Source organism: Pongo pygmaeus, chromosome 2 (assembly GCF_028885625.2).
Source record: "Pongo pygmaeus isolate AG05252 chromosome 2, NHGRI_mPonPyg2-v2.0_pri, whole genome shotgun sequence".
NCBI classification, from domain to species: domain Eukaryota; kingdom Metazoa; phylum Chordata; class Mammalia; order Primates; family Hominidae; genus Pongo; species Pongo pygmaeus.
The window spans coordinates 145,648,340-145,671,191 of NC_085930.1; the positions used below are offsets into that span (position 1 = coordinate 145,648,340).

The following is a 22,852-nucleotide window of genomic DNA, read 5'->3' on the forward strand; positions in this document are numbered from 1 at the left end:
GGTCCCTGTGCTTAGAGAAGTGCCTAGCACATAGTAGGTACTTAATAAATATGACTGAATGAATGAGTGCCTGAATGAATGTATGCGTGAGAGGGAACATTCTGTGTGCATCCGGAAAGGAAGTATCTGCAACTTTCCTTCCCTGGCACTTTTTGCCCTTTCCAATCCTGCTGCCTTCTGGGAATAACTGCTTTCTTTTTATTTTTTTATTTTTTGAGACAGAGTCTCGCTCTGTCGCCCAAGCTGAAGTGCAGTGGCACGATCTCAGATCACTGCAACTTCTGCCTCCTGGGTTCAAGTGATTCTCCTGCCTCAGTCTCCCGAGTAGCTGGGATTACAGGCGCCCGCCACCACGCCTGGCTAATTTTGTATTTGTAGTAGAGATGGGGTGTTTCACCATGTTGGTCAGGCTGGTCTTGAACTCCTGACCTCAGGTGATCTGCCCGCCTCGGCCTCCCAAAGTGCTGAGATTACAGGCGTGAGCCACCGCACTTGGCCAATAACTGTGTTTTCTGGTCTGTCAAAGGAACATGTCAAAATGGTGAGGAGTGGGGGTATTCCAGTGCACCTAGAAACCATGGAGCCAGGAGCTGCATACTGTGTGAAGGCCCAGACATTAGTGAAGGCCATTGGGAGGTACAGCGCCTTCAGCCAGACAGAATGTGTGGAGGTGCAAGGTAAGGATGGCTTCTCTGTCCCTGGAGCCCTGCACAGGTGATAGCCCCTCCTGGCATATCTCAGAGGCCTGCTGGGTTACTTTGGTTCTGAGTTTTTCCTTGATTTAACTGACCTCCCTCATGGACTGGGTGGGTTCCCATGGTGAAATTATGTTTGTGACTCTGATTCCCCTAGAGGGGGGAGTCCACCCTGGGACTGGGTGGGGTTACGAGCAGCTGTCTGAAGCACTTTCCCCCTTATAGCTTCCTAGGCCTGGGGGCCAGGTGTTGCAAGACTGGTTTACCAGATGGTTACTGCCTGTGAATCAGAGTGGGCTGCAGGAGAGGCAGCGACAGGCTTCACAGGGTCAGACCTTGGAAGGAGGCACTACATTGTATAACACCACAGCCTTCTTCAACTGGAAGGGACCTTATGGAAAGCCTAGAGAATCCTCTTGTTTGAATTACTCTTTTCCCTTGAATATTTTAAGGTCAGAAAACCTACAATGTTTAAAAACCCTTTGAAAAGAAGCAAAACCAAACAAGAGCCTACATCCCATGATCTGTCACTCAAACATCACTAGTTACATTTTTGTGTATAGCCTTTTAGTCTTTAAAAAAAAGAACTATTATCTTTTTTAAAAGACTAATTATTACCTTAATTATGTAGTATATTTATTTATTTATTTTTCTTTCTAAAAAAATTTATTTTGTTTCATATGTGGAGACAAGGTCTTGCTCTGTTGCCTGGGCCTTGGCCTCCAAAGAGCTGAGATTACAGGTGTGAGCCACCATGCTCGGATCATTTAGGGCATCATCCTTCAGTCATTGCCATGTGTAGGCACTTGCTGTAGTCCTATAACATATACATTTTGTGCCTGCTTTTTCACAAATATCATATCCATAACATTTTTCATGCAGATTTCCTGATTACTATTTTATGCTACTTTATAAAATCATACAAGTCAAGCTTGCTTAACAATCCAAACAACACCAAAGCATATAAAGTAAGAGGAGGGCCAGGCATGGTGGCTCACACCTGTAATCCCAGCACTTTGGGAGGCTGAGGCAGAAGGATTGCTTGAGCCCAGGAGTTCAACACCAGCCTGAGCAACATAGCGAGACCTCATCTCATTTTAATAAATAAATAAAGAGGTGAGTGTGCCCCATTCTCCTGCACATCACTCAGGAGGTTTCCGTTGGTGAGTTTGGCATTTAGTCTTCCAGGCGTTGTCTGTGTGGTACCAATGCTCACACACATAGATGGGATGATATTGTACCTACTACTCTGTACTTGGCTTGTCTTCACGCAGTAGTATATTGTGAACATCTTTTCATGTCAATACATATGGATCTACCTCATTCTTTTTTTATTATACTTGAAGTTCTAGGGTACATGTGCACAACGTGCAGGTTTGTTACAAATGTATACGTGTGCCATGTTGGTTTGCTGCGCCCATTAACTCGTCATTTACATTAGGTATATCTCCTAATGTTATCTCTCCCCCAGTCCCCCACCCCACGACTGGCCCCGGTGTGTTATGTTCCCTGTCCTGTGTCCAAGTGTTCTCATTGTTCAATTCCCACCTAAGAGTGAGAACACACAGTGTTTGGTTTTCTATCCTTGCGATAGTTTGCTCAGAATGATGGTTCTCCCTCATTTTTAAAGGGCCGGGTGTGGTGGCTCATGCCTGTAATCCCAGCACTTTGGGAGGCCCAGACAGGTGGATCACCTGAGGTCAGAAATGTGAGACCAGCCTGACCATTGTGATGAAACCCTGTCTCTACTAAAAATACAAAAATTAGCCAGGCATGGTGGTGCACCTCTGTAATCCCAGCTACTGGAAAGGCTGAGGCATGAAAATTGCTTGAACCCAGGAGGCAGAGGTTGCAGTGAGCCAAGATTGTGCCACTGCACTCCAGCCTGGGTGACACAGCAAGACTGTCTCAAAAAAAAAAAAAAAAAAATGTATATGTCAATATATGTAAATGAAAGACTGTTGCTCTAGTTCAGATGTTGCTAAGAACTGACTTATGTATATAGTTGTTTCCTTCCTTGGAATTAGTTTTTGGAATTAAAATTTCAGGAGTTGGGGAGAAGTGAGGATATGGGCACGAAAAAAACAGAAAGAATGAATAAGACCTACTATTTGATAGCACAATAGGATGACTATAGTCAACAATAACCTAATTGTATATTTTAACATAACTTAAAGAGTGTAACTGGATTGTTTGTAACTCAAATGATAAATGTTTGAGGGGATGGCTACCTATTCTCCATGATGTGCTTATTTCACATTGCATGCCTGTATCAAAACATCTCATGTACCCCATAAATATATACACCTACTATATACCTACAAAAATTAAAAATAAAAAATTGCAGGAGTGGATGAAAGGGTATGAACACTTGTGTATCTCTTGATGCATACCACCAAAATATTTTCCAAAATCATTGAAACAATGTACAGTGCCCCCAGCCACAAGTCCACCAGCTTCTCCAGTCTCATTGACTGGGCTACCCTTCACATTGCAGGTGAGTAGCCTGGCCCTGAGAGGCTAATTGACTTGCTCAAGTTACATAGAACTGAGAGATGGGAAAATAACCTGTCCCCTCTTCTGCATCTCCAGATGCTCAGATCTGGCCTTTTCTGCTACAATTATTTGGTAGAATGACTGTGAGCTTTGAAGCCAGTCCTACCTGGGTAACCTGGGGTAGGCCACTTAATCATTCCGAGCATAGATTCCTCTTCTATAAAAGCAGGGATACTCACACTCATTGTGAAGAACAAGCAACTACACGTCCAGCCCCCAGCATAGTTCTGGAAGGCAGTAGTAGCCCTAGCACAAAAAATAGGGGCTTGATATATTGTAGTTATTTTCTGACTGTTTTCTGAACCATTTCCTCCATAACATGAATCAATGCCAAGAGTGAATTGTGAAACACACTTTGTTTTCAGTTACCGCCCAGCCCCATTCTGTGCTGTTCTCTTTCAATACCTCCCCCTCATCCTGCCCAGGGCTTGGCACTCTGCCTTCCTCCTGGCAGTGGTGCCAAGGTACGTGCTAACACAGCAATTGGCTTAACACATGATACTCCTCCCTTTTGTTTCACAAGAAAAAGATTTTAATCTTCCCTGGGGCTTTCTGGAAACCATGCCTTAATCCGGATTCTAGAAAAAATGCTTTTAATGGTGGTAATTTTGGTCACTAGGGCACACATCAAATCTCAGGATGCTGGTATCAGCCGTCTTAGCCAATGTGCAGAGTCAACTCCAGGAAACTGGGGGAGGCTCAGGATTGAAGTTTTAATCTTCGCTGCTGTTTTCTAAGCCTGTTTTTATCTTTTGTTTCCAGGAGAGGCCATTCCCCTGGTACTGGCCCTGTTTGCCTTTGTTGGCTTCATGCTGATCCTTGTGGTCGTGCCACTGTTCGTCTGGAAAATGGGCCGGCTGCTCCAGTACTCCTGTTGCCCCGTGGTGGTCCTCCCAGACACCTTGGTAATAGAGTAGTTCTTTATTCCTTTCAGTATAACACTGACCAGATGTAGTTTGGGCCTTAGCTACATGTTTCCATGTTTCTGTCATGAGATTATAGGCATCTGCACAGAGAGGGGAGAGGAATACTTATAAAATACTTCATTTCTAACTAGAGATACTGGAAGAAATCTCCCTTCTCCAGGGCGTGGTGACCTTCCTGAGGCAAGCCACTTCTGCTTTCTCCCAGGGCCTGGGATGGTAAAGAGAGAAGATGTGTTGCCCAGCCCAGGATGCTCAGCATTGCAGGAGTCGCTCATGGTCTTGCCCTCCCAGACTGGCCTGCTGAGCATTCTTGGCCTCTTCCCACAATTGTAATAGCAACTACACCCAATAACATGTTCCAACCCAACTTATTCAATTAACATGCCAAAAGCCTCATTGTTCTCAGAGTGAAGAAGATGTACATGGGAGGCATGGACTGTGCTTTGATTTTGGTGGGGTAGGGTGGGGTGAAGGGACAGCAACCTGGACCTTTATAGTGACTGCCTGAGTTAGGGGACCCTACCTGTATTCTCAGATCCTCATGAGGTCAGAATTCTTATCTTACTCCTGAGGGCCCTGGACCACAGGTCTGGGTCTCTCCAGTGGGTATAGGACCCATGCACCCATGCAGTGGTGGGGGAAATGCAAAAGCAGGCCTCCAACAGCTCCCCCATGTTCTCTGGCTGCCTCTCCAGATGTTTCCTCCCAACCCCCAGACCTCAACCACGCAAAGCAGTGCAATAAAACAAAACAAAACAAAAACAACAAAAACAAAATCAAAAAGCCCCATCCCTGTTACCCTAGGGAATTCTCACAGTTCTCTCCTGGGAAGAGGGAGCCAGTGTCAGCTTCTGAAAAGCAACTAAAGCCAGAAATACCTGCAACTTTTACATGCCCATAGCTCCTTATCAGCCTGGAGTCACTCTTTCTGAAAGGAGTCATCCTTGTGATATCTCTGTGGCCCTGCTTTCTCTCCCTACACAGGAGGAATAATTCTCACTATAATTCAGTCTTCAGGACACCCCTCCACTCTGTTATCCTAATGCCAGATCTCCCTTCTTCCCCATACTTCCAGGTAGTCATAACGACGTTAGCTGATACTAGTACAGAGCTAAGTGCCAGATACTGTTCTAAGGCTTTATATTTATTGACTCATTTCTTTTCATAAAGCTTGGCAGTGTCCTTTTTATCAGTTCCCCCCGCCATCCTTCTCTGAATCACTGAATGGCTTACTGCTATGCATAAAGGCAATGGGATATATCAAACCCTGGGAAACAGGGTGGGCCTTTATTACCTTTTAGCAAGAACGTGAGGGTCTCAAAGTACCTTGAAGCATAAAAGGATATGTATTCTGCAGTTATTGACATTTAGGTCAAAATGTTTCGTGGCATTGTTCAGATCATCTTTGTCATTTTTCTTTTGTATAGTTGTTTTAATATTGAGAGTAGGATATCAAAATGCCACTATGAGTGTGGGCATGTCTGTTTCTCTCTCTCTCTCTCTTTTTTTTTTTTCGAGACTGAGTTTCACTGTTGTCGCCCAGGCTGGAGTGCAGTGGCGCAATCTTGGCTGACTGCAACCTCCGCCTTCTGAGTTCAAGCAATTCTCCTGCCTCAGCCTCCTGAGTAACTGGGATTACAGATGCCTGCCACCACACCCGTCTAATTTTTGTATTTTTAATAGAGACAGGAGTTTCACCATGTTGGCCAGGCTTTTCTCAAACTCCTGACCTCATGATCCACCCACCTTGGCTTCTCAAAGTGTTGGGATTATAGGCGTGAGCCACTGCACCTGGCCTGTTTCTCTCTTTATGTCAGATTTTCGTCAATGTATTTTGAGGCTCTGTTTTAAGTGTATTCACATTTTAACATTTAAGTGTATTCAAATTTTGTTATGATTTCCCAAGTAATGGAGTCTTTTATCATTATGATATGTTCTTCTTTACCTCTGGTAATATTCCTTAGTGTGATATCAGTATATCTTTTTTTTTTTTTTTTTTTTTTTGCTTACTGTTTGTATGGTATATCTTTTTTATTTTTTTACATATTTTTACTTTAAATCTATCTGTATATTTATATTTAATGTGTGTCTCTTATAGACAGCATATAGTCAGTCTTTTCTGCTATAATTATTTTTTGGTGTAAATCCATTCTGACAACCTCTGCCTTTAAATTGGTATTTTTAGTTCACTAACTTTTTTTTTTTGAGATGGGGTCCCGCTCTGTCACCCAGGCTGGAGTACAGTGGGATGATCTCGGCTCACTGCAACCTTCACCTCCTGGGTTTAAGGAATCCTGTCTCAGTCTCCCGAGTAGCTGGGACTACAGGTGCATGCCACCACACCTGGCTAATTTTTGTATTTTAGTAGAGACAGGGTTTCACCATATTGATCAGGCTGATCTTGAATTCCTGACCTCAGGTGATCCACCCGCCTCGGCCTCCCAAAGTGTTGGGATAACAGGTGTGAGCCACTGTGCCTGGCCTGCATTAACATTTAATATAACGATTGATATGGTTGAATTTAGGTCCATGATTTTATTTTCTGTGTTACTGTCATTGTTGTTATTGTTGTTGTTTTCCCTCTGTTCTTTTTCTGCCTCTTTTTGGGTTAATTAAATTTTTTTTTTTGAATTTCACTTTAATGACTTTTTAGTTATTCTTCTTTACATTACTTTTTCATGGTTGTCCTAGGAGTTACAATATACATATTCTTAACTTTTCACAGTCTACTTAGACTTAATATTATATCATTTCACATGAAATGTAAGAATTTTGGAATAACTTTTGCTTTATATAGTCATATATATTTTTAAGGTATTTAAAATAATCTTTTATATTTACCCACATATTTACCATTTCTGGAACTCTTTCTTCTTTTTTGAGATCTGCATTTCCATCTGGTATGGGCTTCCTGTCATTTTATAAAACTTCTTGACTTTTTTTGCTATAGGTTTAGTAATGTAGATCTGCTAGTGACAAATTCTCTTAGATTTCTTTTATCTGAAAATGTCTTTATTTTGCTTTCATTCTTGAAGGATATTTTTGCTGGATTCTTGGTTGACAATTTTTTCTTACTATATTTTCATTTTAAATATTAATTATAATATTTCAAAAATAATAACATTTTATTTTAATAGAGATGGCATCTTGCTATGTTGCCCAGGCTAGTCTGGAACTCCTGGGCTTAAACAATCCTCTTTCTCGGCCTCCCAAAGTGCTGGGATGACATGTGCGAGAGCCACTGCACCCAGCTCTTACTACTTTAAAAGTGTTGTTTAATTGTCTTTTAGCTTACATTGTTTTTGATAAGAAAACAGCCATGATTTTTTTAACATCGTTCCCTTATGTGAAATGTGTTCTCTTTCTCTTGCTGGTTTTAAATTACCATTGGCTTTCACCAGTTAAATTATAACATGCCTAGATGGGGTTTGCGTTATATTTATCTTGCTTATACTATATTGAGCTTCTTGAATCTGTACATGTATGTATTTTTAAGCTACAATTTGGAAAATTTTTTTTTCTTTTTTTTTTTTAGAGACAGGGTCTCACTCTGCCACTCAGGCTGGAGTGCAGTGGCATGATCATGGCTCACTGTAGTCTCGACCTTCTGGGTTCAAGTGATCCTCCCACTTCAGCCTCTTGAGTAGTTGGGACTACAGGCATGTGACAGAGCAACCAGCTAATTTTTAAATTTTATATAGAGACAGGGTCTTGCTATGTTGTGCAGGTTGGTCTTGAACTCCTTGGCTCAAGCAATCCTCCTGCTTTGGCCTCCCAAAGTGCTGGGATTATAGGCATGAGCCACACTGCACCTGGCCACAGCTAATTATTTTATTTTTTGTAGCAATGGAGTTCTCCCTATGTTGCCCAGGCTGGTCTGGAACTCCTGGGCTCAAGTGGTATCCTTCCTCCTTGGCATTCCAAAGTGTTGGGCTTAACAGACATGAGCCACTGCTCCCAGCCCATATTTCTTCAGGTATTTTTTTTTTGTCTCATTCTCTCCTCTCCTTCTGTGACTCCAATCTTATTTATATTAGACCTTCCAATATTGTCTCCATAGATCCCTGAGGCTCCATTTGTTTTTATAAAAATCTTCTTTTTCTCTTCTTTATTCTTCAGATTGAATAATTTTATTAACCTATCTTCTTGTTCACTGACTCTTCTGTTATCACCAGTCGGATTTTGGGCACATCTAGTGAATTTTGTATTTAAATTTCAGATATTGTGTTTTTCAATTCTAGAATTTCCATTTTTTTCTTTTTTATAGTAAATATTCTCTGCTGAGATTTTTCTATTTGGTCATTTATTATAAGAATATTTTCTTCTGTCTTTGAGCATCATTATAATACCTTTGTCTGCTTTACTTTAAAATCTTTGCTAATTTCACCAGGTGGGTCATGTCAAGGTTGGCCTCTACTGATTGTTTTTTATTTGGTATAGGTCACATTTTCCTGTGTTTTGTATGTCTAGTGATTTTGGATTATAGTCTGGATACTGCCAACAATATGTTATAGAGATTTCGATTCTGTTATGTTCCTCTGAAAACTATTGATTTTTTGGTTTGTTTATTTGCTTTAGTAAGCAGTTAGTTTGGAAGAAAGACTCAACTTTGGTCTCCTATGTGGTAGGCAGTTAATATCTATTAAACCGTTTAGCCTTAGACAGACTGGTAGGAGCTTTCCCCACACCTGCACCTCACACAGTTCAAAGGTCAATCAGATATTTGGGCAGAATTTATGTACAGAACTGTAGCTCCCCTTTTCTGGCTCTCTCCTTTTTGGGATTTTTCCTTTTACTTTCTAATTTCTGTGTTTGTACCAGTCTCTGTTTTTTGGCTTTTAAAAAACAGTAAGACTCTTTATGGCACCAAGTGGGACCTGCCTTCAGGCAAGGAGCTGTGAAAAATGGGAAACTTACCCAGTGACATTCCCTTCTTCCAAGCATGAACTTTTAGTTGCTCTACCATGATTTAAGGAATCTGTTTTTCATATTTGGGTCAGTTTTAAAAGTTGTAATCTGAGGAGTGTTGGTCTGATTGGTGCTCTCCTGACATAAGTGGAAGTAGAAACCTGCAATAAAAGAGGAATCCCCTGACCTAATCCAAAGCGATGGTAATGGTAGGGAGCATTTCTGGCTGAGGCATATCAATAGCTCTTCTTTCTCATACGTGGTGAAAAGCTCAGCCTTCCTCAGCTGGGCTCCACCAGGTGGTCTTCTGTTGTGATTTCTCTCTGAACTCTGCTGCCCATGCTTACTCTTACAGGCAACTACACTCTTAACACTCTCTCTTATGTTTTCTCTTCTAGTTCTATCAGGGGGCCAGAAGAGGTTTTCTCTCTACCTCAAGATCAGGGAAATGAAGATCTTCCCAAGACCCAGTGCCTTGTTAGTGAGGAACAGGGTAAAGAGACAGGGAAAGAACCTGTAAAGGGTTAATAACTTACAGGATTTCAGGTACACAAGAAGAGTCCTCAACTGGTAAGATCTCCTAGGAATCCTGATGTATCATGAGCCACACCCTAAAATCAGCTTTTGGAGAAAACGAAATAGCTTAGATGAGACCAGAGACTGGAAGACTCTATGACAGTATGACCAATTTCATCTATGGCAGATAGACGTCACTACCCTTGACTACCTTTTGCTTCCCTGTTCTCTGTTACCATTCTTCCTACATCATTCTGATGTCTATTCCTACGTGCATTCCCTTCCGTAAGGCTTTTAACTTTTATTCTTATTTCACGCTAAGATTTTTAAAGTGGACAAATTCTCTGAGTCTATGCATTTCCCCACAGTGCTGTGTGAGAAGCAGATCACTAGAGCCCATTGAATCCCACACACATTCTTGAGCTGTGAATCAATACTGCCACTTCCCCTCTCTCCGCTATGACTTTAGCATAGCCTAGCTGCATTTCTACATTTGTGTTACTTACAGGCAATACCTCAAACTATTAAAAAGTGATTTCTAGCCATCCTTGAAAAGTTGATTCATCTTTCCAACTAAACTATGGAAAATTACTAATCAGAAATCCTTGACAATTCTTCAAAAGGGTCTACTGAGTTTGTGTTTAATTTATCTGTATGGATGAAACATTTCATGTCTACGTCTAAAATTTTATAGTAGGTGATGGTTGTACTCTGAAATATGACATTAATAATTTTTTCCATTAAAGTTTATATCACCAAGTAACAATCTTTTATTATTATTATTATTATACTTTAAGTTCTAGGGTACATGTGCACAACGTGCAGGTTTGATACATAGCTATACATGTGCCATGTTGGTTTGCTGCATCCATCAACTCATCATTTACATTAGGTATTTCTCCTAATGCTATCCCTTCCCCAAGCCCACCCCCTGACAGGCCCCAGTGTGTGATGTTCCCCGCACTGTGTCCAAGTGATCTCATTGTTCATTTCCCACCTATGAGTGAGAACATGTGGTGTTTGGTTTTCCATCCTTGTGATAATTTGCTGAGAATGATGGTTTCCAGCTTCATCCATGTCCCTACAAAGGACATGAACTCATCCTTTTTTATGGCTGCGTACTATTCCATGGTATATATGTGCTACATTTTCTTAATCCAGTCTATCATTGATGGACATTTGGGTTGGTTCCAAGTCTTTGCTTTTGTGAAGAGTGCCACAATAAACATACGTGTGCATGTGTCTTTATAGCAGCATGATTTATAACCCTTTGGGTATATACCCAGTAATGGGATGGCTGGGTCAAATGGTATTTCTATTTCTAGATCCTTGAGGAATCACCACACTGTCTTCCACAATGGTTGAACTAGTTTACAGTCCCACCAACAGTGTAAAAATGTTCCTATTTCTCCACATCCTCTCCAGCACCTGTTGTTTCCTGACTTTTTAATGATCGCCATTCTAACTGGTGTGAGATGGTATCTCATTGTGGTTTGGATTTGCATTTCTCTGATGACCAGTGATGATGAGCATTTTTTCATGTGTCTGTTGGCTGCATAAATGTCTTCTTTTGAGAAGTGTCTGTTCATATCCTTTGCCCACTTTTTGATGGGGTTATTTGTTTTTTTCTTGTGAATTTGTTTGAGTTATTTGTAGATTCTGGATATTAGTCCTTTGTCAGATGGGTAGATTGCAAAAATTTTCTCCCATTCTGTAGGTTGCCTGTTCACTCTGATGGTAGTTTCTTTTGCTGTGCAGAAGCTCTTTAGGTTAATTAGATCCCATTTGTCTATTTTGGCTTTTGTTGCCATTGCTTTGGTGTTTTAGTCTTGAAGTCCTTGCCCATGCCTATGTCCTGAATGGTATTGCCTAGGTTTTCTTCTAGGACTTTTATGGCTTTAGGTATAACATTTAAGTCTTTAATCCATCTTGAATTAATTTTTGTATAAGGTATAAGGAAGGGATCCAGTTTCAGCTTTCTACATATGGCTAGCCAGTTTTCCCAGCACCATTTATTAAATAGGGAATCCTTTAGCTATTTCTTGTTTTTGTCAGGTTTGTCAAAGATCAGATGGTTGTAGATGTGTGGTGTTATTTCTGAGGCCTCTGTTCTGTTCCATTGGTCTATATCTCTGTTTTGGTAACAGTACCATGCTGTTTTGGTTACTGTAGCCTTGTAGTACAGTTTGAAGTCAGGTAGTGTGATGCCTCCAGCTTTGTTCTTTTGGCTTAGGATTGACTTAGCGATGCGGGCTCTTTTTTGGTTCCATATGAATTTTAAAGTAGTTTCTTCCAATTCTGTGAAGAAAGTTATTGGTAGCTTGACAGGGATGGCATTGAATCTAAAAATTACTATGGGAAGTATGGCCATTTTCACAATATTGATTCTTCCTATCCGTGAGCATGGAATATTCTTCCATTTGTTTGTGTTCTCTTTTATTTCGTTGAGCAGTGGTTTGTAGTTCTCCTTGAAGAGGTCCTTCACATCCCTTGTAAGTTGGATTCCTAGGTATTTTATTCTCTTTGTAGCAATGGTGAATGGGAGTTCACTCATTATTTGGCTCTCTGTCTGTTAATGGTGTATAGGAATGCTTGTGAGTTTTGCACATTGATTTTGTATCCTGAGGCTTTGCTGAAGTTGCTTATCAGCTTAAGGAGATTTTGGGCTGAGACGATGGGGTTTTCTAAATATACAATCATGTCATCTGCAAACAGGAACAATTTGACTTCCTCATTTCCTAATTGAATACCCTTTATTTCCTTCTCTTGCCTGATTGGTCTGACCAGAACTTTCAACACTATGTTGAATAGGAGTGGCGAGAGAGGGCATCCTTGTCTTGTGCTGGTTTTCAAAGGGAATGTTTCCAGTTTTTGCCCATTCAGTATGATATTGGATGTGGGTTTGTCATAAATAGCTCTTATTATTTTGAGATACATTCCATCAGTACCTAGTTTATTGAGAGTTTTTAGTATGAAGGGCTGTTGAATTTTGTCAAGGGCCTTTTCTGCATCTATTGAGATAATCGTGTGGTTTTTGTCTTTGGTTCTGTTTATGTGATGGATTACGTTTATTGATTTGTGTATGTTGAATCAGCCTTGCATCCCAGGGATGAAGCTGAGTTGATCGTGGTGGATAAGCTTTTTGATGTGCTCCTGGATTTGGTTTGCCAGTATTTTATTGAGGATTTTTGCACTGATGTTCCTCAGGGATATTGGTCTAAAATTCTCTTTTTTTGTTGTGTCTCTGCCCGGCTTTGATATCAGGATGATGCTGGCCTCATAAAGTGAGTTAGGGAGGAATTCCCTCTGTTTCTATTGATTGGAATAGTTTCGGAAGGAATGGTACCAGCTCCTCTCTGTACCTCTGATAGAATTCGGCTGTGAATCCGTCTGGTCTTGGACTTTTTTTTGTTGGTAGGCTATTAATCATTGCCTCAATTTCAGAGCCTGTTATTGATCTATTCAGAGATTCAACTTCTTCCTGGTTTAGTCTTGGGAGGGTGTATGTGTCGAGGAATTTATCCATTTCTTCTAGATTTTCTAGTTTATTTGTGTAGAGGTGTTTATAGTATTCTCTGATGGTAGTTTGTATTTCTGTGGGATCGGTGGTGATATCCCCTTTATCATTTTTTATTGTGTCTATTTGATTCTTCTCTCTTTTCTTCTTTATTAGTCTTGCTAGTGGTCTATCAGTTTTGTTGATCTTTTCAAAAAACCAGCTCCTGGATTCATTTATTTTTTGACGGGTTTTTTGTGTGTCTATCTCTTTCAGTTCTGCTCTCAACTTAGTTATTTCTTGCCTTCCGCTAGCTTTTGAATGTGTTTGCTCTTGCTTCTCTAGTTCTTTTAATTGTGATGTTAGGGTGTCAATTTTAGATGTTTCCTGCTTTCTCTTGTGGGCATTTAGTGCTATAAATTTCCCTCTGCACACTGCTTTAAATGTGTCCCGGAGATTCTGCTACGTTGTGTCTTTGTTCTCATTGGTTTCAAAGAACACTTTTATTTCTGCTTTCATTTTGTTATTTACCCAGTAGTCATTCAGAAGCAAGTTGTTCAGTTTCCATGTAGTTGTGCAATTTTGAGTGAGTTTCTTAATCTTGAGTTCTAATTTGATTGCATTGTGGTCTGAGAGACAGTTTGTTGTGATTTCTTTTACTTGCTGAGGAGTGCTTTATTTCCAATTATGTGGTCAATTTTAGAATAAGTGCGATATGGTGCTGAGAAGAATGTGTATTCTATTGATTTCGGGTGGAGAGTTCTTTAGATGTCTATTAGGTCTGCTTGTTGCAGAGCTGGGTTCAGGTCCTGGATATCCTTGTTAACCTTCTGTCTCATTGATCTGTCTAATATTGACAGTGGGGTGTTAAAGTCTCCCATTATTATTGTGTGGGAGTCTAAGTCTCTTTGTAGTTCTCTGAGGACTTGCTTTATGAATCTGTGTGCTCCTGTATTGGGTGCATACATATTTAGCATAGCTAACTCTTCTTGTTGAATTGATCCTTTTACTATTATGTAATGGCCTTCTTTGTCTCTTTTGATCTTTGTTGGTTTAATGTCTGTTTTATCAGAGACTAGGATTGCAACCCCTGCTTTTTTTTGCTTTCCATTTGCTTGGTAGATCTTCCTCCATCCCTTTATCTTGAGCCTATGCGCATCTTTGCATGTCAGATGGGTCTCCTGAATACAGCACAATGATGGGTCTTGACTCTTTATCTAATTTGCCAGTCTGTGTCTTTTAATTGGGGCATTTAGCCCATTTACATTTAAGGTTCATATTGTTATGTGTGAATTTGATCCTGTCATTACGATGTTAACTGGTTATTTCACCCATTAGTTGATGCAGTTTCTTCCTAGTGTCGATGGTCTTTGCTATTTGGCATGTTTTTGCAGTGGCTGGTATGGTTGTTTCTTTCCATGTTTAGTGCTTCCTTCAGGAGCTCTTGTAAGGCAGGCCTGGTGGTGACAAAATCTCTCAGCATTTGCTTGGCTGTAAAGGATTTTATTTCTCCTTCACTTATGAAGCTTAGTTTGGCTGCATATGAAATTCTGGGTTGAAAATTCTTTTCTTTAAGATGTTTAATATTGGCCACCACTCTCTTCTGGCTTGTAGGGTTTCTGCCAAGAGATCTGCTGTTAGTCTGATGGGCTTCCCTTTGTGGGTAACTCGACCTTTCTCTCTGGCTGCCCTTAACACTTTTTCCTTCATTTCAACCGTGGTAAATCTGACAATTATGTGTCTTGGGGTTGCTCTTCTTGAGGAGTATCTTTGTGGTGTTCTCTATATTTCCTGAATTTGAATGTTGGGCTGCCTTGCTAGGTTGGGGAAGTTCTCCTGGATAATATCCTGCAGAGTGTTTTCCAACTTGTTTCCATTCTCTCTGTCACTTTCAGGCACACCAATCAAACACAGATTTGGTCTTTTCACATAGTCCCATATTTCTGGGAGGCTTTGTTCATTTTTTTTTTTTTACTTTTTTCTCTAACCTTGTTTTCTCACTTTATTTCATTAATTTGATGTTCAATCACTGATACCCTTTCTTCCACTTGATCAAGTCATCTACTGAAGCTTGTGCATGCATCATGAAGTTCTCGTGCCATAGTTTTCAGCTCCATCAGGTCATTTAAGGTCTTCTCTACACTGTTTATTCTAGTTAGCCATTCGTCTAATCTTTTTTCAAGGTTTTTAGCTTCCTTGCGATGGGTTCCAACATCCTCCTTTAGCTCGGAGAAGTTTGTTACTACTGACCTTCTGAAGCCTACTGCTGTCAACTCATCAAAGTCATTCTCCATCCGGCTTTATTCCATTGCTGGCGAGGAGCTGTGATCCTTTGGAGGAGAAGACGTGTTCTGATTTTTAGAATTTTCAGCTTTTCTGCTCTGGTTTCTCCCCATCTTTGTGGTTATATGTACCTTTGGTCTTTGATGTTGGTGACCTAGAGATGGGGTTTTGGTGTAGATTACCTTTTTGTTGATGTTGATGCTATTCCTTTCTGTATGTTAGTTTTCCTTCTAACACTCAGGTCCCTCAGCTGCAGGTCTGTTGGAGTTTGCTGGAGGTCCACTCCAGACCGTTTGCTTAGGTATCACCAGAGGAGGCTATAGAACAGAAAATATTGCTGCCTGATCCTTCCTCTGGAAGCTTTGTCCCAGAGGGGCACCTGCCTGTATGAGGTGTCTGTTGGCCCCTACTGGGAGGTGTCTCCCAGTTAGGCTACACGGGGGTCAGGGACCCCCTTGAGGAGGCAGTCTGTCCGTTCTCAGAGGTCAAATGCCGTGCTGGGAGAAACACTGCTCTCTTCAGAGCTGTCAGACAGGGACGTTTAAGTCTGCCAAAGTTGTCTGCTGCCTTTTGTTCAGCTATGCTCTGCCCATAGAGGTGGAGTCTAGAGGCAGTAGGCATTGTTGAGCTGCGATGGGCTCTGCCAAGTTCGAGCTTCCTGGCTGCTTTGTTTACTTACTCAAGCCTCAGCAATGGCGGATGCCCCTCCCCAAGCCAGGCTGCCACCTCGCAGATTGATCTCAGACTGCTGTGCTAGCAGTGAGCAAGGCTCCATGGGCATGAGACCCGCCGAGCCAGGCACGAGAGAGAATCACCTTGTCTGCCAGTTGCTAAGACCTTGGGAAAAGGGCAGTATTTGGGCGGGAGTGCCCCATTTTTCCAGGTAGTCTGTCACGGCTTCCCTTGGCTAGGAAAGGGAAATCCCCTGGCCCCTTGTGCTTCCCGGGTAAGGCGATGCCCTGCCCTGCTTCAGCTCGCCCTCTGTGGGCTGCACCCACTGTCCAACCAGTCCCAATGAGATGAACCAGGTACCTCAGTTGGAAGTGCAGAAATCATCCATCTTCTGCATCGATCACGCTGGGGGCTGCAGACTGGAGTGTTCCTATTCAGCCATCTTGGAACGCTATCCCACCAAGCAACAATCTAAAGCAGAACTATATATGGAAGGAAAATTATATTAATTCTGCCCAGTATATGTTCTGTTTAAAAATAATTTATTTTCTTTGTCTTGCACCCATAATTGCTTCATGGGAGTGGGTGCTTTGGTGCTGAAGGGTCTCAGTTTCCTTTCTGTGACTCAGTTTATTCTTTCTCTTCTTGCTGTCACATTCTGCTGTAATGTAGGTAGAAAGCATAAAGATGGCCCCAAATTAGTAATTCTTCAATGAACCCTCCAAGCATGACCTTGCATGCTTCATACAAAGTGGAGTTTGTGAACTCAGATGCCTCTGAGTCCACATAGGCACTGGAAAGAAGAAAAAAAAAGAAAAAGGAAAGAACTTGCAGTGCAATGAATGTAACTCAAGAGAGAGGGGGATGGGGATCATGGCAAATATGTTTCATCTTCTCAGTGACAGCAGGTTGCTACCAAGAGGAAGTGTGAGCCAGTGCTGCCAGATCTCCAAGTTTTAAACGAGAAGCCCAGAAATCTAGATTTTTATGAGAAATCTCTCGATTTTTAAATGTTGAAAACTGATTCCAATTTTATAAAATATGCTGAGCTATGCTTGAAAATGAGTTCTAAACTGTGGGACCACAGTTTTGCACCTTCCAAAATTCTGAGATTATGCTGTTTGTTTTAATTTAATGTGCTAGAACTGCACTGTCTAATACAGTAGCCACTAGTCATATCTGACTGTTAGACACTAGAAATGTGACTCGTCCAAATTGAGATGTATTTTAAATATAAAATATGGAATGGATTTTGAAGACAGAATAAAACAAGCATATAAAATATTTCAGTCATTTTTTAAGTGACATGTTAAAATGATAATATTTTGGATATATTTGTTAAATAAAATATACTATTAAAATTAGTTCTACCTGTTTCTTTTTACTTTTAAAACGTGCTACTAGATTTTAAAAATTGCATATGTGACTCACATTATGTTTCTATTGGACAGCACTGTTCTGGAATTTAAAAAATAATCATGTATGACCACTGCAGATGTAGGGAGTTAGTGTCCTGAGAATCTGACTGCACTGGCAGCAGCGAGTCAATGGGCTTCACACTAACATCGCCGCTTAGTGAGCGCTGCTGTGCATTGTCTCTTCCTGTTGACATTTGCCCATGGACACCAAGATTGAGCCTCTGTAGCTGCCTCTTTGCAAACAAGGATGAAGGGAGACTGGCTCAATGAAGCTGATGTCTCCTGAGGAACTGAGGTGGAGGAAACCATTGTGCCTATTTGTGCCCAGGTGGTACCCTTGGGAGTGATGAGGGGAAGGGCTGAGAGAGATAACTGTAGAAGAACCTAGAGATTTTGGCAGAGGTGAGCAGGCGAGTAATAGGTGGGAGAGTCCACCTGAAAAGTTGATGTCTGCATGTTTATAACTAGTAATGATTGTGTACTGGGGCCACTGAGAGAAGATGGCAGGAACCTGAAATATGAGCAAGGAAGGGACTCCCATTTATGGAACATCCTCTCTGTATTGGGCACCATGCTAGGTGCTGTTCATAAAGCATCTCAGACCAGGTCATAATTCTCAGAGCTCTCTGGTGGAAGAAGGTTAGGGTTTTGTTGTTGTTGTTGTTGTTGTTGAGACAGGGTCTTGCTCTGTTACCTAGGCTGGAGTGCAGTGGTGTGATCAGAGCTTACTGCAGCCTTGACCTCCCAGGCTCAATTGATCCTCCTGCCTCAGCCTCATGAGTAGCTGGGACCACAGATGTGTGCCATCATGCCTGGCTAGTTTATTTTTTGTGGAGAGGGAGCCTTGCTATGTTGCCCAGGCTGGTCTCTAAGTCCTGGGCTCAAGCGATCTGCCTGTTTCAGCCTCCCAAGGCAGGTGTGAGCCATCGCACCTGCCTTTAATTTTTTTTTTAAGAACCAGAATTACATTCTGGGTTTTTGTGGGGCAGGGTCTTAGAATGAGGAACTCTGACCAAGCAGGGCTTCAATGGAACTGTAGGGTAGTGAACTGGGAGATATTCTTAGCAAATGTTGGAAGCCCCTGATCTAGGGGTTGAAATTGTTTTTCAGTTTTTGTTTTTGCTGCTTGGAAATTAGTTAATCAAATAGTTAAAAATTTAATATTCTTTAGTATTACTACTACTGCTATCCTCTAATGAATATTAATGAAAATTATTTTTCAGAAAATAACCAATTCACCCCAGAAGTTAATCAGCTGCAGAAGGGAGGAGGTGGATGCCTGTGCCACGGCTGTGATGTCTCCTGAGGAACTCCTCAGGGCCTGGATCTCATAGGTTTGCAGAAGGGCCCAGGTGAAGCCGAGAACCTGGTCTGCATGACACGGAAACCATGAGGGGACAAGTTGTGTTTCTGTTTTCCACCATGGACAAGGGATGAGAGAAATAGGAAGAGCCTGTTGTCTACAAGTCTAGAAGCAACCATCAGAGGCAGGGTGGTTTGTCTAACAGAACACTGACTAGGGCTTAGGAGATGTGACCTCTAGACTGGTGGCTGCCATTTGCTGGCTGAGCAACCCTGGGAAAAGTGACTTCATCCCTTCGGTCCTAAGTTTTCTCATCTGTAATGGGGGAATTACCTACACACCTGCTAAACACTCACACACAGAGTCTCTCTCTATACACACACTTACACATATATACACCCAGCACTTGCAAGGCTAGAGGGAAACTGGTTACACTCTACAGTCTGACTGATTCAGTGTTTCTGGAGAGCAGGACATAAATGTATGATAAGAATGATCAAGGACTCTACACACTGGGTGGCTTGGAGAGCCCACTTTCCCAGAATAATCCTTGAGAGAAAAGGAAGCATGGGAGCAATGGTGTTGAGTTCACTTCAAGCCCAGTGCCGGTGCAGAGAGGAATGGCTTAGTGAGCTCTACAGTAGGTGACCTGGAGGACGGTCACAGCCGCACTGAAAATGGGATGTGCATGAACACAGAGGATCCATGAACTACTGTAAAGTGTTGACAGTGTGTGCACACTGCAGACAGGAGGTGAAATGTATGTGTGCAATGTGACAATGCAGAAGTCAGTAACGTGCATGTTTGTTGTGCTCCTTTTTTCTGTTGGTAAAGTACAGAATTTAGCAAATAAAAAGGGGCCACCCTGGCCAAAAGTGGTCTTTAAAGTTCTAGTTACATTTTCAACCTCAAGTCCAGAGAGGCTCCAAAGGACACCTTTGGTCAAGATGACTGGGGGTGGGAGTGGGGGTGGGGATGGGAGCAGGAGAGAGGAGCAGCCCCAGGAGTCCAGAGCCCAGGGCTGCCTGGTTGGGGGCAGCCTCTGGCTGCATGAGAACCCCAACTGAGGCAGCTGGCATAAGCTTCACCTGGTTAGGTGCTCCTAGGCCTTTTCTGGAGGCCCAACCCCACAGGAAATCCCTGGGGAACCCTCTTTTCCTTGACAGCCTACTCAGGGTATCCCTAGCCCCTCTTAGTCTGCTCATTGAGGACCTACCTCTGGAAGCCTCTACCCACCCCTTTGCCCCACCAGGTGAAGAAAAAAGCCAACCACAGAGAAGGAATGGTGGGAGGAAACTTCTTGAGGGGTGAAGGGATTGATGGGCAGGGTCTGCGCCTTGCTTTCTAACCCCCTCGAAGCTCTGGAGCCTCTGAGTTGGTCTGTCTTCACCCTCACTTCCTGGGCCCTTTCCAGCCAGCCCAGTGGTGGGACAGTCTAACTGCATCAACCAGGTGTTTCCCCAGAGGCCCACAGCCCTTCACCACCTGGAGGGGTCTCTCCAGGAGCATGAGATCGCTGAAGACCCTTTCCTACTTTTCCTTTGTATTATTTTGTGTGCTTCCCTGTGTTGTTCGTTAGAGTGTGTGTGCTAATTTTATATTTGACCTAAACTGGAAACACACTTTCAGTTTGCAAAAACAAAGACGATATTACTATTCCAGTCATCACCCTCCCTCCTCTCTCTTCCTGCCCCCTTATGGTGGCGTGGTGGGGGGCACTATCCTTCTGTCACAGCCCAGGTGCAGAACTGAGAAAGGACCCTCACCTCCCTCTGCTTGAGTCTCTCACAACTAGTCCCAGTGCCCATCCATTTTTTGGCATCTGTAGGTACACAGACATTTCTCTTGATTCTTCTGTTGTCTCCCATTGTCCTGAATGTGCATTTATGGAGCCCCAGCCATGCACCAGACCTGCCAGCCCCCAGTGGTGGAGGGGCTGCCTCCTCTACAGCTGGCTGTTCCCTCTCCCCTGGAGCACTTCTATCCCAAATCCCCAGGCCTCCTCCCTTTCCCTCCAATGCATTTATCCCTACACCCGGACACTTACATGAGTGAAAAGGAATGTGATTAGTAATTACAGCAGGACCACAGCTGTAAATTGGGACTTCTCTGGGCAAACCAGGAGCCGGGTCACTCTCATCATAAGGCACAGCTTCCCGCCACATTCTTTTTCTAGAAGCTCCAACCCTCCAGATGCCCAGTCACTGAGTCCAGGGGCTCAGGCTCAGCACTACTGGCTTGCTTTGTTTTCACAGCTTCTCATTGAGTCCTGCAGGAACTGGGGGAAGTACTTGTGTGTGTGTGTGTTGTGGGGGGATGAGTACCTGGGAGCAGCCTAGAGCGGCTTCTGCTGTTTCACTGAAGATTGTCTCTTGCAGCCCAACCCAGTAGAGTCCCCTGAGCCCCCAGAATCAAGCCCAGCTTTCTTAGTCCTGCCTTTAGGGTGCAACTGCCAGGGTCCAGTGAATAAAATCCCTGCTCCATGAGGTTTACACTCCAATGGGATAAGGGAGAAATAATAATAACACAATGACAAAGTATTATTATTAAGTGAATCATTTAGTATATTGGGAGTTTGTAAGTCATGGTAAAATGAAAAGGTAGAGCAGAAAACGGGAGCTGGGGGCAGGTTGCAGCCTCTTCAAAATGAAAGTGGATGGAAACAATGGACCCAGAACTACCTGTCAGATAAGTCCCTGCATAGTCACATGGTGTGAGATATTATGAGAGATTCTAGAACAAAGTAATTTGGCAACAAATCCGTAGGTGTATGTAGTCTAAAACAAAAACTTTATTGAATATTTATACTGTTTGTATTGATAATGTATTTTTTGCAACTATTATCTTATCAGATAAAGCAAGTAAATAATATATATTTTGTATATTTTGATAAGAATCTAGATTTTAGGATTAGTGACAAGGAAGGCTAATTGTAGGCTCCCAAATTTGACTAAGAACAGGGCACTGTTGGAACTGAATCAAACATATTAATATGAAGTCATGTCTTTATGAAACATTACATTAAAAATATTTTGACTTTTTTCCACTGAAATGGCCCAGGAGAAGTGTCACCTCCACAATGCATCTTAATGCTAAGATTTTGGTTTCTAGTGTTAGTTTTCTCCCAAAGGAGCCAAAGTTTCCTGGAGCAGTAGTGGATGCCATGTCAGTTTGGAGTTGAAAGGTATAAGGTAATGTTAGAACACCTATACCTTTTTGGGACAGAAAGCAAAGCATTAAGGGTCATTCAAAATTACACAAGGAACAATCTATATAGGGCTCCTTCTAGCCAAAGTTGGGACAATATAAGCACCAGAAGGAGAATATTGGCTGGCACAATTGATACCATATATTTGAAAAGTCATCAGTCCATGACACCCAAGAAGAGCGAAGCTACCATAATGCATTCTCAGAGAAGATGAATCTAATAGAATGCATTTCTACTTGTTATTCAATCGTGTTGGGCTTATCAACTCGTTTATCGTGTCAATGAGGAATACCAGTAAATGTAAATCCATCAGTCAGAAGGCATTTTTTCTCCTCTAAAGGCTCCTCTCCGCCCCTTAACGTCCAGTCTTTCCCCCCTTGGTTCTCCCTGTCCTGTCAAGGGGTTCGGTGGAAAGAAAAGTCTTTTAAGTTCCTTCCCGTCACAGAAGAATTGTAGACTCTGCCGGTCTAGTCTCTGGGCCAACACTCCCAGTCTCTTTAGTAAAGATGTTTTTTATTATTTTCCTTGTGCCGTATGTTATCCTTAAGCTAGAGTAACTTTCCGGGCGTGCAGACCTCTTGGTTTCCTCTCAATCTGGAGGACTTGATGTTATGGCCAGCTTCCGGAGCTCACCAGGAGGGGAAGACCCATTACATCCACGGGCGTCTGGCGCCACCTTGTGGTCAGTGCTGAAAATGTTTTCTGTTCCCACTCGCAGTGAAACTCCCTGGGCTTCTGGATGAAGAAAGGAAAGCTCAGGTCGGTTTCCTAGAATAATACAGTTACACAGTTTCCACGGGCTTGTCCTTAACAAACCTCCACTGTCACTGGTGGAGTTAGAATTTAGCAGCCACCTTCTCCTCTCTCTGTC

General features: G+C 42.3%; 1 protein-coding gene across 6 annotated transcripts in view; it reads left to right on the top strand.

The window, feature by feature from the left end:
* Nucleotides 1-19,660, top strand: part of IL20RB (interleukin 20 receptor subunit beta) — a 48,019-nt gene extending 28,359 nt beyond the window's left edge. For all 6 annotated transcript variants that reach the window (XM_054482558.2, XM_054482561.2, XM_054482557.2 and 3 more), the window contains exons 5-7: nucleotides 527-677; nucleotides 4,014-4,156; nucleotides 18,694-19,660. In XM_054482558.2, coding sequence (XP_054338533.1) covers nucleotides 527-677; nucleotides 4,014-4,156; nucleotides 18,694-18,776 — 377 coding nt within the window. In that variant the 3' untranslated portion in view covers nucleotides 18,777-19,660. The remainder of the gene's footprint in view (nucleotides 1-526; nucleotides 678-4,013; nucleotides 4,157-18,693) is intronic.
* The last annotated feature ends 3,192 nt before the right edge of the window (nucleotides 19,661-22,852 follow it).